The 14,837-nt window shown below is 41.4% G+C and overlaps 1 protein-coding gene and 1 pseudogene across 3 annotated transcripts in view; both read right to left on the bottom strand.

Moving 5' to 3' along the window:
- The window catches only part of ANAPC1 (anaphase promoting complex subunit 1), a 98,221-nt gene that overhangs the window by 8,336 nt on the left and 75,048 nt on the right, over positions 1–14,837 (bottom strand). For all 3 annotated transcript variants that reach the window (XM_059079069.2, XM_059079066.2, XM_067007232.1), the window contains 8 exons: positions 14,164–14,250; positions 10,729–10,846; positions 9,509–9,586; positions 9,093–9,160; positions 7,923–8,061; positions 6,065–6,151; positions 4,511–4,606; positions 2,681–2,879 (listed from right to left, as the gene is read on the bottom strand). In XM_059079069.2, coding sequence (XP_058935052.1) covers positions 2,681–2,879; positions 4,511–4,606; positions 6,065–6,151; positions 7,923–8,061; positions 9,093–9,160; positions 9,509–9,586; positions 10,729–10,846; positions 14,164–14,250 — 872 coding nt within the window. The remainder of the gene's footprint in view (positions 1–2,680; positions 2,880–4,510; positions 4,607–6,064; positions 6,152–7,922; positions 8,062–9,092; positions 9,161–9,508; positions 9,587–10,728; positions 10,847–14,163; positions 14,251–14,837) is intronic.
- LOC136792197 (proline-rich protein 14 pseudogene) lies at positions 12,158–13,429 on the bottom strand (annotated as a pseudogene).

Consider the following 14,837-nt stretch of genomic DNA (forward strand, 5'->3'; position numbering starts at 1 on the left):
ATTGAGTCCAGAAACAGACTCACACTTATACAGTTCACTGATTTTCAACAAAGGCTCCAGAGCAATTCAATGAGAAGGAAAAGTCTTTTGCACAAATGGTCCTGGAACAACTAGATATCCATATTTAAAGTTAAGAAAAAAGAAAACTCCTACCTCATACCAGGCATAAAAAGTAGGAGAACATATCTGCAAAACATATCTGACAGAGCTTGCAGTCAGAATATGTTAAAAACTCCTACAACTCAATACTCAAGACAGCCAATTTTAAAAATAGGTAAAGGTTTGAACAGACACTTTGCAAAGGGTATATGAATAATGAACACATGAAAAAATAATTAACATAATGAGTCATCATGGAAATGCAAATTAAAAGTACATTGAGACACCACTACATATTCAGTAGACTGTCTAAAACTACAGACTAACAATGCCCAAATGTGCACTGCATCCCACTGCTGGCAGAAATGTAAAATTGCAGAATTTGGAAAATAACTGAGCATGTCAATGGGTAGTTTGTAGAATGTACAGATGATATAAGAATGGCAGAATGTTGATACTGCTGAAGCTGCGTAATGGGATTTATTATACTATTATGTTTACTTTGCATTATGCTTTACATTTTCCATAATAAAATATAAAAGTAAATAAAACTTTTTAAGTTCTTCAACTTTAAACCCATTTTCTTTGCTCAAGATTACAATCCAATTGAGGAGATAAATCACAAAACATGTACACAATATGATCAATCGGCTCCATTTTCAGACTTCGTGGCTACAGTTTGGGTTACCAGTGAGCCACCTTCAAAGTCCACATATGCATCTGTGATTTCACTGAGACACAAAAATGAATGACATTTTCCAGTGCTGCCACACGGCCTCTGCATCGTCATTTAATTTATTGTTCTCCACCTCAAAGCTAATAGTATCTGTGAGGGGAGACCACATACTTAAGAGTTTTTTTTAAGTGATAGTTCTTTTTAAATAAAAAAATAAATAGACATTTTTGGCAATCAGAGTGACACGTCAAAGCTGGTGAAGGTTACTTACAATGCTGTAACCCACCAAATGCCCTAAAGAGCAGTGAGGGGAAAGCAATTCAGGGCACTGTTTCAGAGAATGCTCTAGTCACTGCCAAAGCGTCATCACATTATATGAAACATGCAAATCAGAGAATCTGCAAAGGTTTAAGGACTTATTTCTTATCAACAGCAAGGGTCTGCTATGGGTGATCAAACACTAAATTGAATTTTAAAAACATCAACACCTATAAAATAAAATGTATTTTTTTTCCCTAACATGAGAACAAAATGATTATAGTTTTAGAAATTGTGAGACTGCACGAGCTTTCAAACCCCAAGAAGAAATAACAGCACACGCAGGTGTTAAACATAAACACTGGGAGTTTGAAATTGCTCTTTTCCATATATATCACTCACAATCTGGTTTACGGTTAAATTTTTTCGGAATTTTTTTTTCAAGAAACAAATAGCGTATTCATTTGGGGGGAGAGAAGGGTGCAGATGGGAAATAGGGAGGCAAGGGTCCCCCTCATGTTTGCCAAAAACCACTGCCCCACCCACCTCCACCCTCACCTCCCTCCTCTGGGGAGGGGCCCTGGCAGGCTCCCCCACTTCTAGTGGGTCTCCCTCTTCCTCCTCCCCTGCACCTCCAGTGCCTGAGCAGAGCCCACCTCGGCTCTAAAGCCGGGTGAAGACAGGCTCAAACTAACGTTCTTCCCCCTTCCTCCACCTCCCCCTCACTCCCATCTCTTGTCTAACTAAAATACAGAAAAAGCAAGAGCAGCTGGGGCCTGGGAGAATCAGTCACCCGGGGGCTGGGGCAGGGCAGGCAGCAGAGCCTCAGCCAGGCTTAGTGGAACACGCAGAGAGCTTTAAACAAAATTATATTCCAATTCCTGGGTTCTACCGGTTACTAACAACTTTACAGAATTAGGAAGTGTTCCTACTGATATCACTAGAGTTAGTATTTACTCAAAGCAAGTTGCTGTCAGATACATACCGGAAGCATCAGAACTGAAAAGAATAAAAAGATCAAGGGGTTAACTATTAAAAATCAATTTCAGGCATATATCACACATCAAACAGCTTTCCATATAGCAAAAGGCCCCATCACTTGCCTCCCATGATTACTTCTACACTGTCAGGAGTAACTTCACAATCTCCCTGCAATCACAAGGCAGTGCTTCCGCTGACAGAAAGCCAGTTACATGTGCCCCAGGTCCTCACTGACTGACTCACAGAACTGGTAAAAGAAGCATTCACTCTAAGTCCACATCAAGTTTTCAGTTCACACAGGGTAAAGGCAGAAAAAAGGGCCTCGGGTAGGTGACAGGCCACACCCCTAAGAAACAGAAGAGAGAGGCACTGGAAAGAAACATGATCTGATGTTAGAAAAAATAAAACAAGTTCCTAAGTGTCAAGTGGTATTTAAAATGCTATATGTATATTCTTCCTGTGGCTTATAAAGCAGAGTTAAATATATTTGTTGAAGAAGTTAAAGTAGATAATCAATGTAATTCACCGAACTGGAAACATCACATCTATAGCCATTCGGGATTGTACTCAGACTTAACTTGCTTTCCAATGAAAAAAAAGGTTAAGACAGAAACACCTGAGTCCCAGGGTAGCTTAAAAGCACAAAGGGCACAAAGCTGTTATTACCTTGTAGCCACTGGTCCAGAGTATTATCAATAGTGCATTTGACAACAGGGAGGAATTCTGAGTTCATAAAGAGCCCTCGCTTAGGGTGGTTCTGCAGCCGCTCCTGATGGCTTCTGGAGCTGAAAAACTCTAACACCAACTTTATCTGCCAAAGTTCAGATGTCTCGGACGTTTCTCTTCTCCCCAGTCTTCTTACAGCCTTGCAGAGAAGAGAGAAACAGCAATCCACTTCATGAAAGAGTAAAGATGCTAACTGTCACTTCCTCAGAGTTGTATACTAGAGCATTTTTCAAATGTGCCTCATAAGATCAATAAAAGGCAGAGGGGAAGTCATTCTGTGCTTTGCTGCAGTCTGTCCCACAGAGGAGCCCCCTACTGGGTTTACATACGTGACCCATTCTCTTCAAAATGAACACGAACAGCTTTCAGGTGAAAAAACAGCAAAGGCAAATGAGCTCATTCTTGGCTCAATGGCTCTGAAAAATGAAGACCAGTAGGTCTACAGCCAGTCACCTCTGGGAAACCCAGGTTGGGTACAATGACATGGCCAGGATCAGGCCAGGGATACCAGGGGTCAGAAGGCAAAAGAAGTTATTATTGATAATGCTGTTCTTGGGACCCATCTGCAAAGTCACCACGGCTGCGACCAGAAGGGATGTTCTTCTCTAGATACACACCCACAACTGCTAGGGGTGAAGGTTCAGAGCATAAAAAAAGAACACACTCTCAGCCAGCAACTAAAAAATACAACTCATTACTTACTTGGCTGTTGTATAGAGAGACACTGTGAGAAGCAGTACCAGTGTGGACATCATATATTCATACTTCTCAACCAAAAAGGTGGATACCTGACAATAACGGCATTCTAGGCCTACTCGGTTACACTGGAACTGGCCTTTTAATTAAGATTGTTACTTAACACAGGTTTTTGGGAATTATCTCCTGTGTTTTCCCACTCAGTTTTTCAATAGAGATTATTTTTCCATTAGAGAGTACTTCCTTTGACTTTAGACACTGAGTCCCAAATTCCCATCTGTGAACTCATTATATCATAGTAACTCAAAGGGCTGTTTAAAACTACAGATCCTGGACTTCATCTCAGAAATTCTGATTCAGTAGCTATGGAATGGGACTTGAGGATCTGAATTGTTAAGATTCCCCAGATAAATTTTAGCCAAGTTAGAAAACTACTGGCTTAGTTTAACTGCAAATTTGAGTCTGAAAGATATGACACTATTAAAAAAGCCGTATTTGTTACTAATAACCTAAAGTGAATAAATTAGTCCGATCCTTTAGGAAAGCTGTTGAGCATTATCTTCTGCATTACCCCTTTTAGGCTCTTTTAAAACAATAATAACACGAAAGAAATTTTAAAATGAACTCCAGCTCCCTAAATCCCCACATGCTGATGCTGTAACCTCTGTGAGCTTAATTACGCAGGTGTAACTGCACACTATGCTATCATCGGGGCACCGTTTGTTCACTTACTGCTCACTTGCACGATCTTTTCCACGAAGAGGCTTTATCGGGAGGAAGGCAAGAGACATGAGGATACTAGGGGAGAAAGCAAGGGAACGTGCTCTTCCTCTACTCGTCAGAGGAAGAGGCCAGAAGAGGCGAGTGGGAACCCCTGGAGTAACCCCACTTGTCATCATAAACTCTAAACTATACAGAGCTTTCAACTTTGATAGGGATTCCTTTTTTAAAATTCTAAAAGCAAATGAGAAACTAAAAAGATGGACATAGAGAGAATCTTACCTCACTGTTCATATGTTATGTGAAGTACAGGATAAATCTCATCAGAACTGGAATAGGTGTTTTGAACCATACCTGATCCATTGCTACGTATGCAGGCAACATCTCTGGGGTCTCCTGGGTCACACATTCATAGAGTACTGAAGAAAAGAGATCCAGAATTTCCTGTTTCTGTGGAAAGTCAGAATCTTTTTGTAGCACATCAATGTATATTCCAAAATCAATTCGAAAAACAACTGTATAGCAATTACTATGACCCATTCTTAAGTTCTGCAGTGAATGATATAAAAGGGCAAAACAGCTAGGTCTTTATAAAATCAAAGTGCATGCAATATTAAACACGCATAAAATATAACCAAAATTAAGGCTATAAGTGCTGTGGATGAGAGGAGTGAACCAAGCTGGGTAAAATGAGCAGACAGGACATCACAGAGCTATGTCTTGGGTTGGGCTGGCAAGAACAGAATCCAGAAAGGTCACCCAGGATCCACCAAGATGCAGTAGAAACACTGAGCAGAACAGGTTAGGGGAAGCCTGCACAGCAAGCCCAGCTGGGGTTAAGGGCAGCCATGGGTTTTCACCAGAGACCTGTGGTCTTGAGTGCAGGCCCCAGCCCTCACTGGTTGTGTGATCTTGGGCATGTGACATCTCTCACTGGCAGTATCCCCAACTGTAAACCCACAACAATAAAGTGCCTACCCTCTGGGTCAGAATTAAAGGAAAAAATTACAAAAAGTACTGAGCAGAGTACCCAATATACAGTGAAAATTCAGTAAGTGGCAGGAAGGTTATATCACTTAACTTTCAAAGCAACAATGTAAGGTAGGTTCTATTATAATCCCACTTTTAGAAATAAGGAAACTACATCTCAAAGAGGTTGAAAAATTTTCCCAAGGCTACACACACTTGCAGGCAATAGGCCATCGATCCTGGATATTCTAATTCCTACATCCAGTCCTTGCCATGTGAAATGATGGATTAAATCAAAGATCTACCAGCAAGTACCCTTTGAACTCTTAAGAGAACGGTTTTATGACCAACAAAAAGAAGGGTTACAAAACAAATAGAAAACAAAATTTATAAAATTATGTAAAAACAAGAGAAGGGTAGTAAACACTGAAAACATGAATTAGTACAAGAATGGACATGAAGTATCACCTATCAAAACTAATGTCTTAGGGGCTTCCCTGGTGGCGCAGTGGTTGAGAATCCGCCTGCAGATGCAGGAGACACGGGTTCGTGCCCTGGTCCGGGAAGATCCCACATGCCGTGGAGCAACTAAGCCCGTGAGCCATGGCCGCTAGGCCTGCGCGTCCGGAGCCTGTGCTCCGCAATGGGAGAGGCCACAACAGTGAGAGGCCCGCATACCGCAAAAAAAAAAAAAAAAAAAAAAAAAAAAAAAAAAAAAAAACTAATGTCTTAGGAATTTTAAGTTGTTTTCTTCTATCAAGGTAGGAAGTTACTGAATTTAATAGTTTTAGACTATGAAAAATCTATACTTGCCAAACAAAAATCATCCAATGTGCCTGAGGCACATTATCAATATCAAAGCTAGATATGGATATTTTAGGTTTTTTTGGTGGTCCACAGATAGAAACAACAAAGTCTAGCAAACTACATAATACATACCTGACCCATGTTCACAGTTGGTTTGCAGAAATATTCAGCAAATGACAGAAGTGCTGGATCAGAAGTGAATGCTGAAATCGTTTCAGGCTAAAAAATAAACAAACAAACAAGCATAAGTGAGATAATAAAGATTTTTTTTCATTACTACTCAAACTGTAATGCATGCACCTATAACCTACCTTATTTTTTTCCCACAGCGTTCCCACAAAACCCAAGGTAAAACTTGCTAGAGCTTCGTCAACCTGTTCTGCTGAGAAGTTTTAAGAAACTTTTTGCACAAGCTACCGTGAGCTACTGATTTATCAAAACAGGTGCTTCTTATACAACTCACCCAAAAAAGGCTTTCCCCCTCCTTCCTTAACGAACTGAAAGGCAAACTAGAAACTAGAATTGTTACTGAAAAGGTAAGGAAAAAAAGAGTATCACTCTAATAAGCCATTCACAAAAAGACAAATGCTGTCATAAGGTCACTAGGGTCATCAAAGTCATAGAGAGAGAAAGCAGAACGGTGGTTGCCAGGGGCTGGGCAAAGGGGGAGTGGGGCGTTAGTGTTAACGGGGGCAGAGCTGCAGTTTTGCAAGATGAACAGAGTCGTGGAGATGGATGGTGGTAGTGGCAGCACATCATTATGAATGTACTTAGTACCAATGAACTATACATTTAAAAGGGTTAAGCCAGTATATTTTATGTTATGTGTACTTTAGCACAATAAAAAAATTGGAAGGAAGGGTGAGGAGGACTATCACTCAAGTTTCAAGACTGAAAACAGAATATGAAGGTATTACCATTTTCCACCGAGTTACAGTTTACTTCTGAACTCCCAGCAGGAAGGAAATGGAGATGTCTTTTAATTTTTATAAATTTGACCCATTCAAACTCAAGTCTAAACTTATCTATTTTCTTTATAAATTGGATTAGGATCTTCGAGATGGGCCCTAGTTTATAAATCAAAGCAACAGTGCTAATTCAAGTTAAACTTTGCCCCAGAATCCTTCAAAAGTATTTCATAGGGACTTCCCTGGCAGTACAGTGGCTAAGACTTCGCCTTCCAATGCAGGGGGTGTGGGTTCAATCCCTGGTCAGGGAGCTAAGATCCCACATGCCTCCTGGCCAAGAAACCAAAACATAAAACTGAAACAATATTGTAACAAATTCAATAAAGACCTAGAAAAACAAAAAGGTCCACACCAAAATAATCTTAAAAAAAAAAAGTATTTCATAGAGAATCTATTGAATACTGACAAACCAAATTCACTGATGTCAACTATACCTATTTATTCCCTGGAAGCTATTATAAAGGCTCAGTCATAACAACTAATAAGTGCTACCTTGCAAAAATCTTTTATTTGGGTCATGTCTTAAGTAAATCTTAATGGATTTGAGGATTAATTATTAAGCTAAATTTTTTTTAGTGTTAAGATATATTCTGACTGTCCCTGCCACTAAATGTAAATCATCCTTAGAGTCCTGGCAGATGGCCCATATTTTATAATGGTTGTCACAGAAAACAGCCAACAGGCCCAAGATCATTCATCCTTTATAATCTGCAATGATTAGAGAGAGCAGATCTACCTAAACGGTACCATAAATGTTATTATCATAGAAGTATATGCTTTGGGTGGACTAGTGGGATTTGAACCTATTCCCTTTCATCATTCAATTTTGGGGGTTTTTAAAATTGAGATATAATTGACATATAACAGTTTATTAGTTTCAGGTGTTCAACATAATGATTCAACATATGTATATATTGAGAAATGATCACCACAATAAATCTAGGTGACATCCATCATCACACAAAGTTATAAATATTTTTTTCTTCAGATGAGAATATCCTTCAGTTTTTACCAATTACTACCTTGAAAGCCCGAGCTTCAGAGTTCCTGTTAGCAACAGTCTGGGCCAACAAACTTTGCCACCCCATTGGATCTTCCTTGTATGAGAGCTGACCTGCTCTGAGCTTAACATATAAAACCCCGTCCTTGGAAAGAATTGACCTGAAAGAAAACAAGAATGAATTTAATATGAGGTATTACTGGAAGTTGTTGGCTGGGAATGTAGTGTTTCCCAATAATAGTATTGGTAAACAAGTGAAGTCTTAAACAAGACTTCACATGAGGTGAAGTCTTCACCACTTTCCACTAAGATATATGATCATTTACTGTGTCTAAACTCAATCAGTCCCTACAAGAAAGTCATAATCAGGTTCTGCTTTTCCCTGCCATCTAGATTCACGGGACCTGGTAAATAAGAAGTCATTCTGACTATCAGCTCAAGTGTGGACTTCAAAGGAGGTATTTTATCTAACATGTCTTCATATTCCCTTAAATATCTATTGATTGGTTTATAGCAAAAAGAAAAGGATGCTGCAAATCTAAGACAGAACAATACAGAAAACAGCTACTATATAGATAGTCTGGGAGAAACAAAAATGAGGACTATACTTTAAAAACTGTTACAAGCTTGTTAAACTTTCTGGGAATTTAAAGACTTAATTTACACACTAATTGAAGTGTAAAATTATTCACCAATTGAAGTGTAAAATTATTAACACTCTCTGTTCTTCAAAGTAATTACTTGCATATGACTATTTCTACCCAAAAGCAATCTACCATAACCTCAATTTTATGAGAGCAATATAACAAGAGAATGGTAAAGAGATGCAACAGAAGACGTGGTCTGATAAACACCGTTACAAAGTTCCCTTTGTAGACATATAAATCAGCCTCATTTTCTTAAACTAAATCTTTCATTATTTCTCCAAAAGACAATTCCATTACTGTCCCAATTTAAGTCACTTCAAGTTTCTCAATGAATTAATATAAATAGGATTTGACTTCTAAATTTAAAATTTTACTTTCTAATACAAACTGTTTCAAAGATACAGACCACTTTATTCAACACTACATATGTCCTGGATGACATTAAAGGGTGACAAGGAGCATTCTACATAATAATCTATAATTTATACCTTCCCATATATTTCTATTCCCTTCACAGACACATCTGAGAAATTCTATATACTTACTTCAAGTGTTGGGTTCCCTTGCTTAAATCTATGAGCAGTTCCCAGTATCGTGGGCCTTTAACTTTAATCTGCCAAGATAAATGTAAACAGTCAATCCAATGCTGGGAAAGTGCTAGTTTGATAAAATGAAACCCATGCTTCTCAGAGGAAATAAAAATAAAATGGGCTAGGAAGAGATACTGAGAGGTTAACAAGCCCCATCTCCAGACGAACATGTAAGTGAATCATGTTCTCAGGCCATCTCAGCCATCGGTAAAGACCTTCTCTATTCCTCAGGACTATTCCTCCTGTACTGCTTTCCTATTTCTTATAAAACACTGAGAAAGCATAGACTTTTATTTAGCTATCTTTAAATGCTATGCTGTTCTGATTGAATTTACCCCTTGGATAAATCTCCCTATTCACATCCTACTTACCTGCTTTAAAAGGTGGAGTTCTGGAAGAAGGGTAGGAGCCATCAATTCTTCTTTGGTTTGTTCATACCACTGAGTGCCCTTTACAAATGTAAAAGAAGAGTCACAGTTCACTATATAGTCAGGGAAAAGTACAAAAAGAACATCACTCTACACTTCCCCTTCCCTGCAGTTTGTAGACAGATTGTCAAATGGCTCAAAATCCTCTCTGATACTCAAGTCTGGAAGGGCTACTGTCTACAATCTTTGCAGAGCTAGCACCACCTTCCAGCACTCTGAGCCCTGCACTTCACCTGCCAGCAGTACTGAAGCTCTGCACTTGAGAGTACTCTGGGTTTCTGCATGTTGTCTCCTCTCCTGGGAACGTGCCCAGCTTAGCTGGCAAATCTCAGCCCAGACACCATGTCTACTATGACGGCCTTCCAACCCCCAGAGATGCTGGATGGGAGCACCACGTCTCCACTCCCCCTGCATCCCACACAAACCTCCAATTTTCACATGCTGTTCTTAGTGCATCTGTGCCTGACTCCCCAGTGAAAGAAGTTCCTTAAGGAAAATGGCTATGTCATCTCAACTTTGTACCCCAGAGCCTAGCACAGTTTTGATATATGGAAGGTACCTAACAATTTTCTGAAGGAAGGATACATGACTTGTAATCTATCTGTACATCTAAATCAAAGATCTCTCATCACATATACAACCTTGGGCTTTAAAGCACTCTGCTAACAAATCTAAGAATCATTCTAACAGAATTCGTTTTTTTAGAACACCGCTATCAGCTGCGTAAAGTTAACAAGGACATTTTCAAACTCCAAGCTCTAAAGATAAAAGAGCAGCTGATCGGGGCTTCCCTGGTGGCGCAGTGGTTGGGAGTCCGCCTGCCGATGCAGGAGACACGGGTTCGTGCCCTGGTCCGGGAGGATCCCACATGCCGTGGAGCGGCTGGGCCCGTGAGCCATGGCCGCCGGGCCTGCGCGTCCGGAGCCTGTGCTCCGCAACGGGAAAAAGAGCAGCTGATGGTCTCTAAAATATTACACCCATAGACTACAAATGAGCCTGAACGGACCGGCAGAATGTACAAGAACTTTGGAAGCTTCCAGTTTTACGAGAGTTCAACTCACTACTGTCATCTTTTAAAGGACAACACTTTCAAAATATTTGGGTTTGCAAAGATGGATGAGTGGCAATAAAATTACAAATCAACAACAGGGGGAGGGCGCTACCTCATAGGTCACTTCTAAGAGGGCATAGCAGGGCGTGTTTGTGTCCACATCCACGGGCACGAGAAGTCTTGGTTCTGCAGCCAGCACATACAGATGCCGCAGAGCCTGGAGGTGATACCTGCTCAGAGAAAACACAGAAAGGTGGTAAAAAAAAAAAAAAACAGGTGACGGCACATGAGCTCTACAATCTGCTGTGGTCTACGAGTTAAACCAAGTCAGAGCCAAGTGATACCTTCTCAGGACAGCAATCCTAAAGGAAGATGATGAGGTTCAATTAAAAAGTAATGGGAGAAAAGATGTTTAAAAAAAAAAAAAAAAAAAGGTAATGGAGAAATTCTCTTTAAAAAATTAGATACGTGACCCTTGACCCAAGAATTCTTTGAGTCTTCACAGTGAAGAGGTTTTATAGGGAAGTAAAAATTATCTAAACATGAAAATATTTAGTAATAAATTGATCACTTATAATGTTTCAAATCCTTTTCTGCTCAACACAGGCATCTCCTTTTACCTTCTATGGGATCTATTTCTTTCTTTCTTTCTTTTTCTTAAGGTTTGGTAGGGAAAAGGGGGAAAGAAAGCATGACAGTTTTCCTCAGACAGCAAAGCTCTTCTCCATATACATCCCTATACACAAATACATACTCACACACCCAGAACACAGTACACCGAAAATTAATGGGTGACATTAATGGGGAACATTATTCTTGCTGTGTGTGTGCTCTTCTGAGTTTTCAAAAAAAGGTTTTTTTAACTTTAAAATTTATATTTTAGAATTCAAACACATATAAAGCTATTACATTTTAAGATTCCATAAAAGGATAAAGTGAGACTTCAAATTTACTTTGCTTTCACTGCAGTTATAGCAATACCCTCCCTCTTCCCACCCAAATCTACCCACTCCTATAAATCTACCAGAAACAAAATCAATCAACGCCAGAAGAAACGGATACATATACTGATACATATCAGTTATATAAAGGTTCTTGTGCTTATCACCAAATTGCTTTGTTTAAAATAGCTGATACTCTGACCAGCAACATGTGAGGGCAGCTCTCCCTTGTACCCTAACCAATAGCTGACTTCAACAACTCAAAACACCCTTCCCTCAACTGACAAATGACAGCCCACCTGTCCGAGTTTTATTAATTTCACAACAATAGTCTCATGCACCACGTATCACTGAATTAGGAACTTCAGACCAGGCTACTTTTATAAAGCAGCTGCCTTTCTGTCATTAGCGTCTCTGTGTTAGGCTGCAGCTTTGAACAGTGGCTGTGGCTGCAATGAGTGCTCCCTCTCTTGCTCCTTCTCTGGGCAGATCCCTGGGGGTGCCTTCAGTTGAGCTAACGAAGCACCTAGGATGTCACTGGGATATAAGGAGCTATTTTCTTCCCTTCCTCCACAAACAGAGATTGGCTAGGCCTGAAACTCATAGGGAAACGAAGTATTGGTGGTTCTTTCTGCAAGCCTTTCCCATGGTCTTGGTCTTGGGGTCTGAAAGCACCTGGTCTTCTGAGGCCCTTGGCTCCTTCCTCTTGAGCTCAACTTGGATGCTGCAGGTTCAAAGAAGGAAAAAGTGGACACAGTAGACGAGCAAGATGTGATGAGGGGAGGAGACCTCCACCCCCTCCAAGAGGGAAGACCTCTTTCCAGAGACAGGGCCAAGGGGGTGGTGGGGCTCAGGCCATCTCTCCGCCACGCAGTGTGCCGCCGAGGCTATGGCCGGCTTGGGTGGGGTGGGTCGGGGGTTCCGACCAGGGCAGGAGTGGCACTGGCCCAGAGAGGGCTTAGGGAGAGGTGCTGGGGGATTCTGGTCTTGAGCCCACCACTGGCAGATAGGGAGCCGGGGACTGATAGATGCAGTGCCCTCAGCAGCCCCGAACTGCTCGGCCTCTGACATGACAATCTTCAACACCAACTTCATGGGGGTGATGAGGGCAGGGGGCTTTGAAGGGCTGAGGAAGATGTCAGCAAAGCCCTGCTGCTTGGAGCAAACGGAATGGAAGGTGGGGCCAAGCCCCAGGGACTGAGGCGGGGGCGTAAAAGGCCAAATGGTGGTAGGGTCGATGAGGGCTCCAGAAGAGGATCTGTGGCTGGTGGTGGGCTCTCTGGAGGGTTTGCAGACAGGGAAGATGGTTGGAGTGGGGGTTCCAGGTTCCTGGGCAGAGGCTTTAGCTGGTGAACCCAGCTCTTTTTGCTGGGATGATGAAGCTTGGAGTCTCACTGGCAAAGCCCTCCGCTGGGGGTCTGGAGCTGGCAATGTCCTCTAGCATCACCACCCGCGTGGGCTGGGGGGCCTGGTCCACCTTTTGTGAAGGGCCCTCCTCTGGGCCTGGTGTTGTCCTTGATGGCTGCCGCAGGGTGGAAGAGGGCCGACGGACACAGCTCAAGGGCTCTGGGCATAAGGGCAGTGGGCCGGAAGGCCTGGCCTGTGGGGACCACGTGGCCCGCCTGCGTGGCTACGGACAGAATCCTGACGGTTGCTGCGGTGCCGTGGGCTGGAGATCTCCTCTTGGGGCACCAGGGGGACCATGTGGGCAGCCACGACATCTTCCAGGACCATGGCCAGGACCTGCCGAGAGGCTTTTTCCAAGGGCGAAGAGGCCCTGAGGGGCTGCAGATTCAGCCGTTTGGGGCTCCTGGCTCCCCATAATGCTCGAGCCAGGGGCTGGTGGATAAACAAAATGGTGTCTCTATCCATATAATGGGATATTATTTGGCCATAAAGGAAATAATTTTTTTTTCCATGCTGTGTAGCTTACAGAATCTTAGTTCCCCAACCAGGGATTGAACCCAAGCCCCAGCTGTGAAAGCGCTAAGTCCTAAGCACTGGACTGCCAAGGAATCCCCTTCTTTTTAAACATATCGAAAACTTGACCATATGCAGAGCTTTGTATCATCAGGCCACCTCTACATGTTTGAGGTTCTGTTGCTTACTTCCACTTCTAAATTGTCTAATTCTTTGCCGCATTTTGCTTTTCTGTCCCTTCTCTGTCAATCATACACAACTTCTCAGCATTCATGTAAAAGAGAGAAAACACAGAATTCATATAGACATTGCCACTAAATCAGACAAATTCCTCTCTTGGAACTAAACAATTTTGCCCAAACACATTCATCTTCTCTTAGCTGCTCTCTTTTGCATGATGAGTTTTTCCCTAAAGATAACCCTGTCTGCCTTACTTCTGGGTTTAGAGCAGCAGCTCTATTGCCTGGAGAGAGGGAGAAGACTGATCAGTCATCAGATGCCCAAAGCTCTCTTCCGGCTTAATATTTTGTGAGAGAAAACTTTTTAAAAGATGTACCCAGGGAGATAACTAAGTTGAAGAACAGAATAAAGCTAATTTGGAAACAAATCCATGGAGCCAAAACACAATCAACTTACCCCCTTAGAGAACTTAAGAAAGATCACATGAGGAAAATCACTAGACTCACCGGTTGTCAGTGCTGTGAGCTGGGAAGTGCGGGTAAAGGGCACAGAGGAGAGCCGCAATGGAAGAGTTTGATGTGCTCAAAGAGTACCTGCAAAACAAATTCGGGAGGGACAGACGCTGTTAATCATACTGTGCAAACTTTCACGGCATTCTCGAGAATCAGGAAATTCGGGTAGCGTGGCAAGGCACACTGATAGAGCTAAGCCTTGATCAATACAAATGCGTCAACGCTGTGAACATGACTTTACAGTCAGTCCTTAAGCCACTTCAACACCATCTACTATTTAAAGCAGGAGTGACTTTTCACAAATATTAAATTTTAAAACTTGAATTAGTAAGCAAAGTTTTAACCTAAAAGAGAATAGTAGTGAGGACCATGAGTGCAATTCTAGAGATTATAGGTATTGAAAAACTCAAGTGTAAAGTATGCTACATTCTCCAGTTTTATATATACCAATTTATAGAAATATGAACCTTACTTCTAAACATACAAGGTTTCTTTACTGGGTATCTCAAACATTTTTTTCCTTTCTGTAAAGCATAAGCATTTCTTTAGAATGCTAGACTAAATAAAACAGGCAAAAGCTACCATTAAAAATTTACAGTGAATGGATAAACAACTATTCCTTGAAAAACAAATAGTTCTTTTTCTTATCTATATGATAAACTTATTTT

This window comes from Kogia breviceps, chromosome 11 (assembly GCF_026419965.1).
Source record: "Kogia breviceps isolate mKogBre1 chromosome 11, mKogBre1 haplotype 1, whole genome shotgun sequence".
Classification (NCBI taxonomy): Eukaryota; Metazoa; Chordata; class Mammalia; order Artiodactyla; family Physeteridae; genus Kogia; species Kogia breviceps.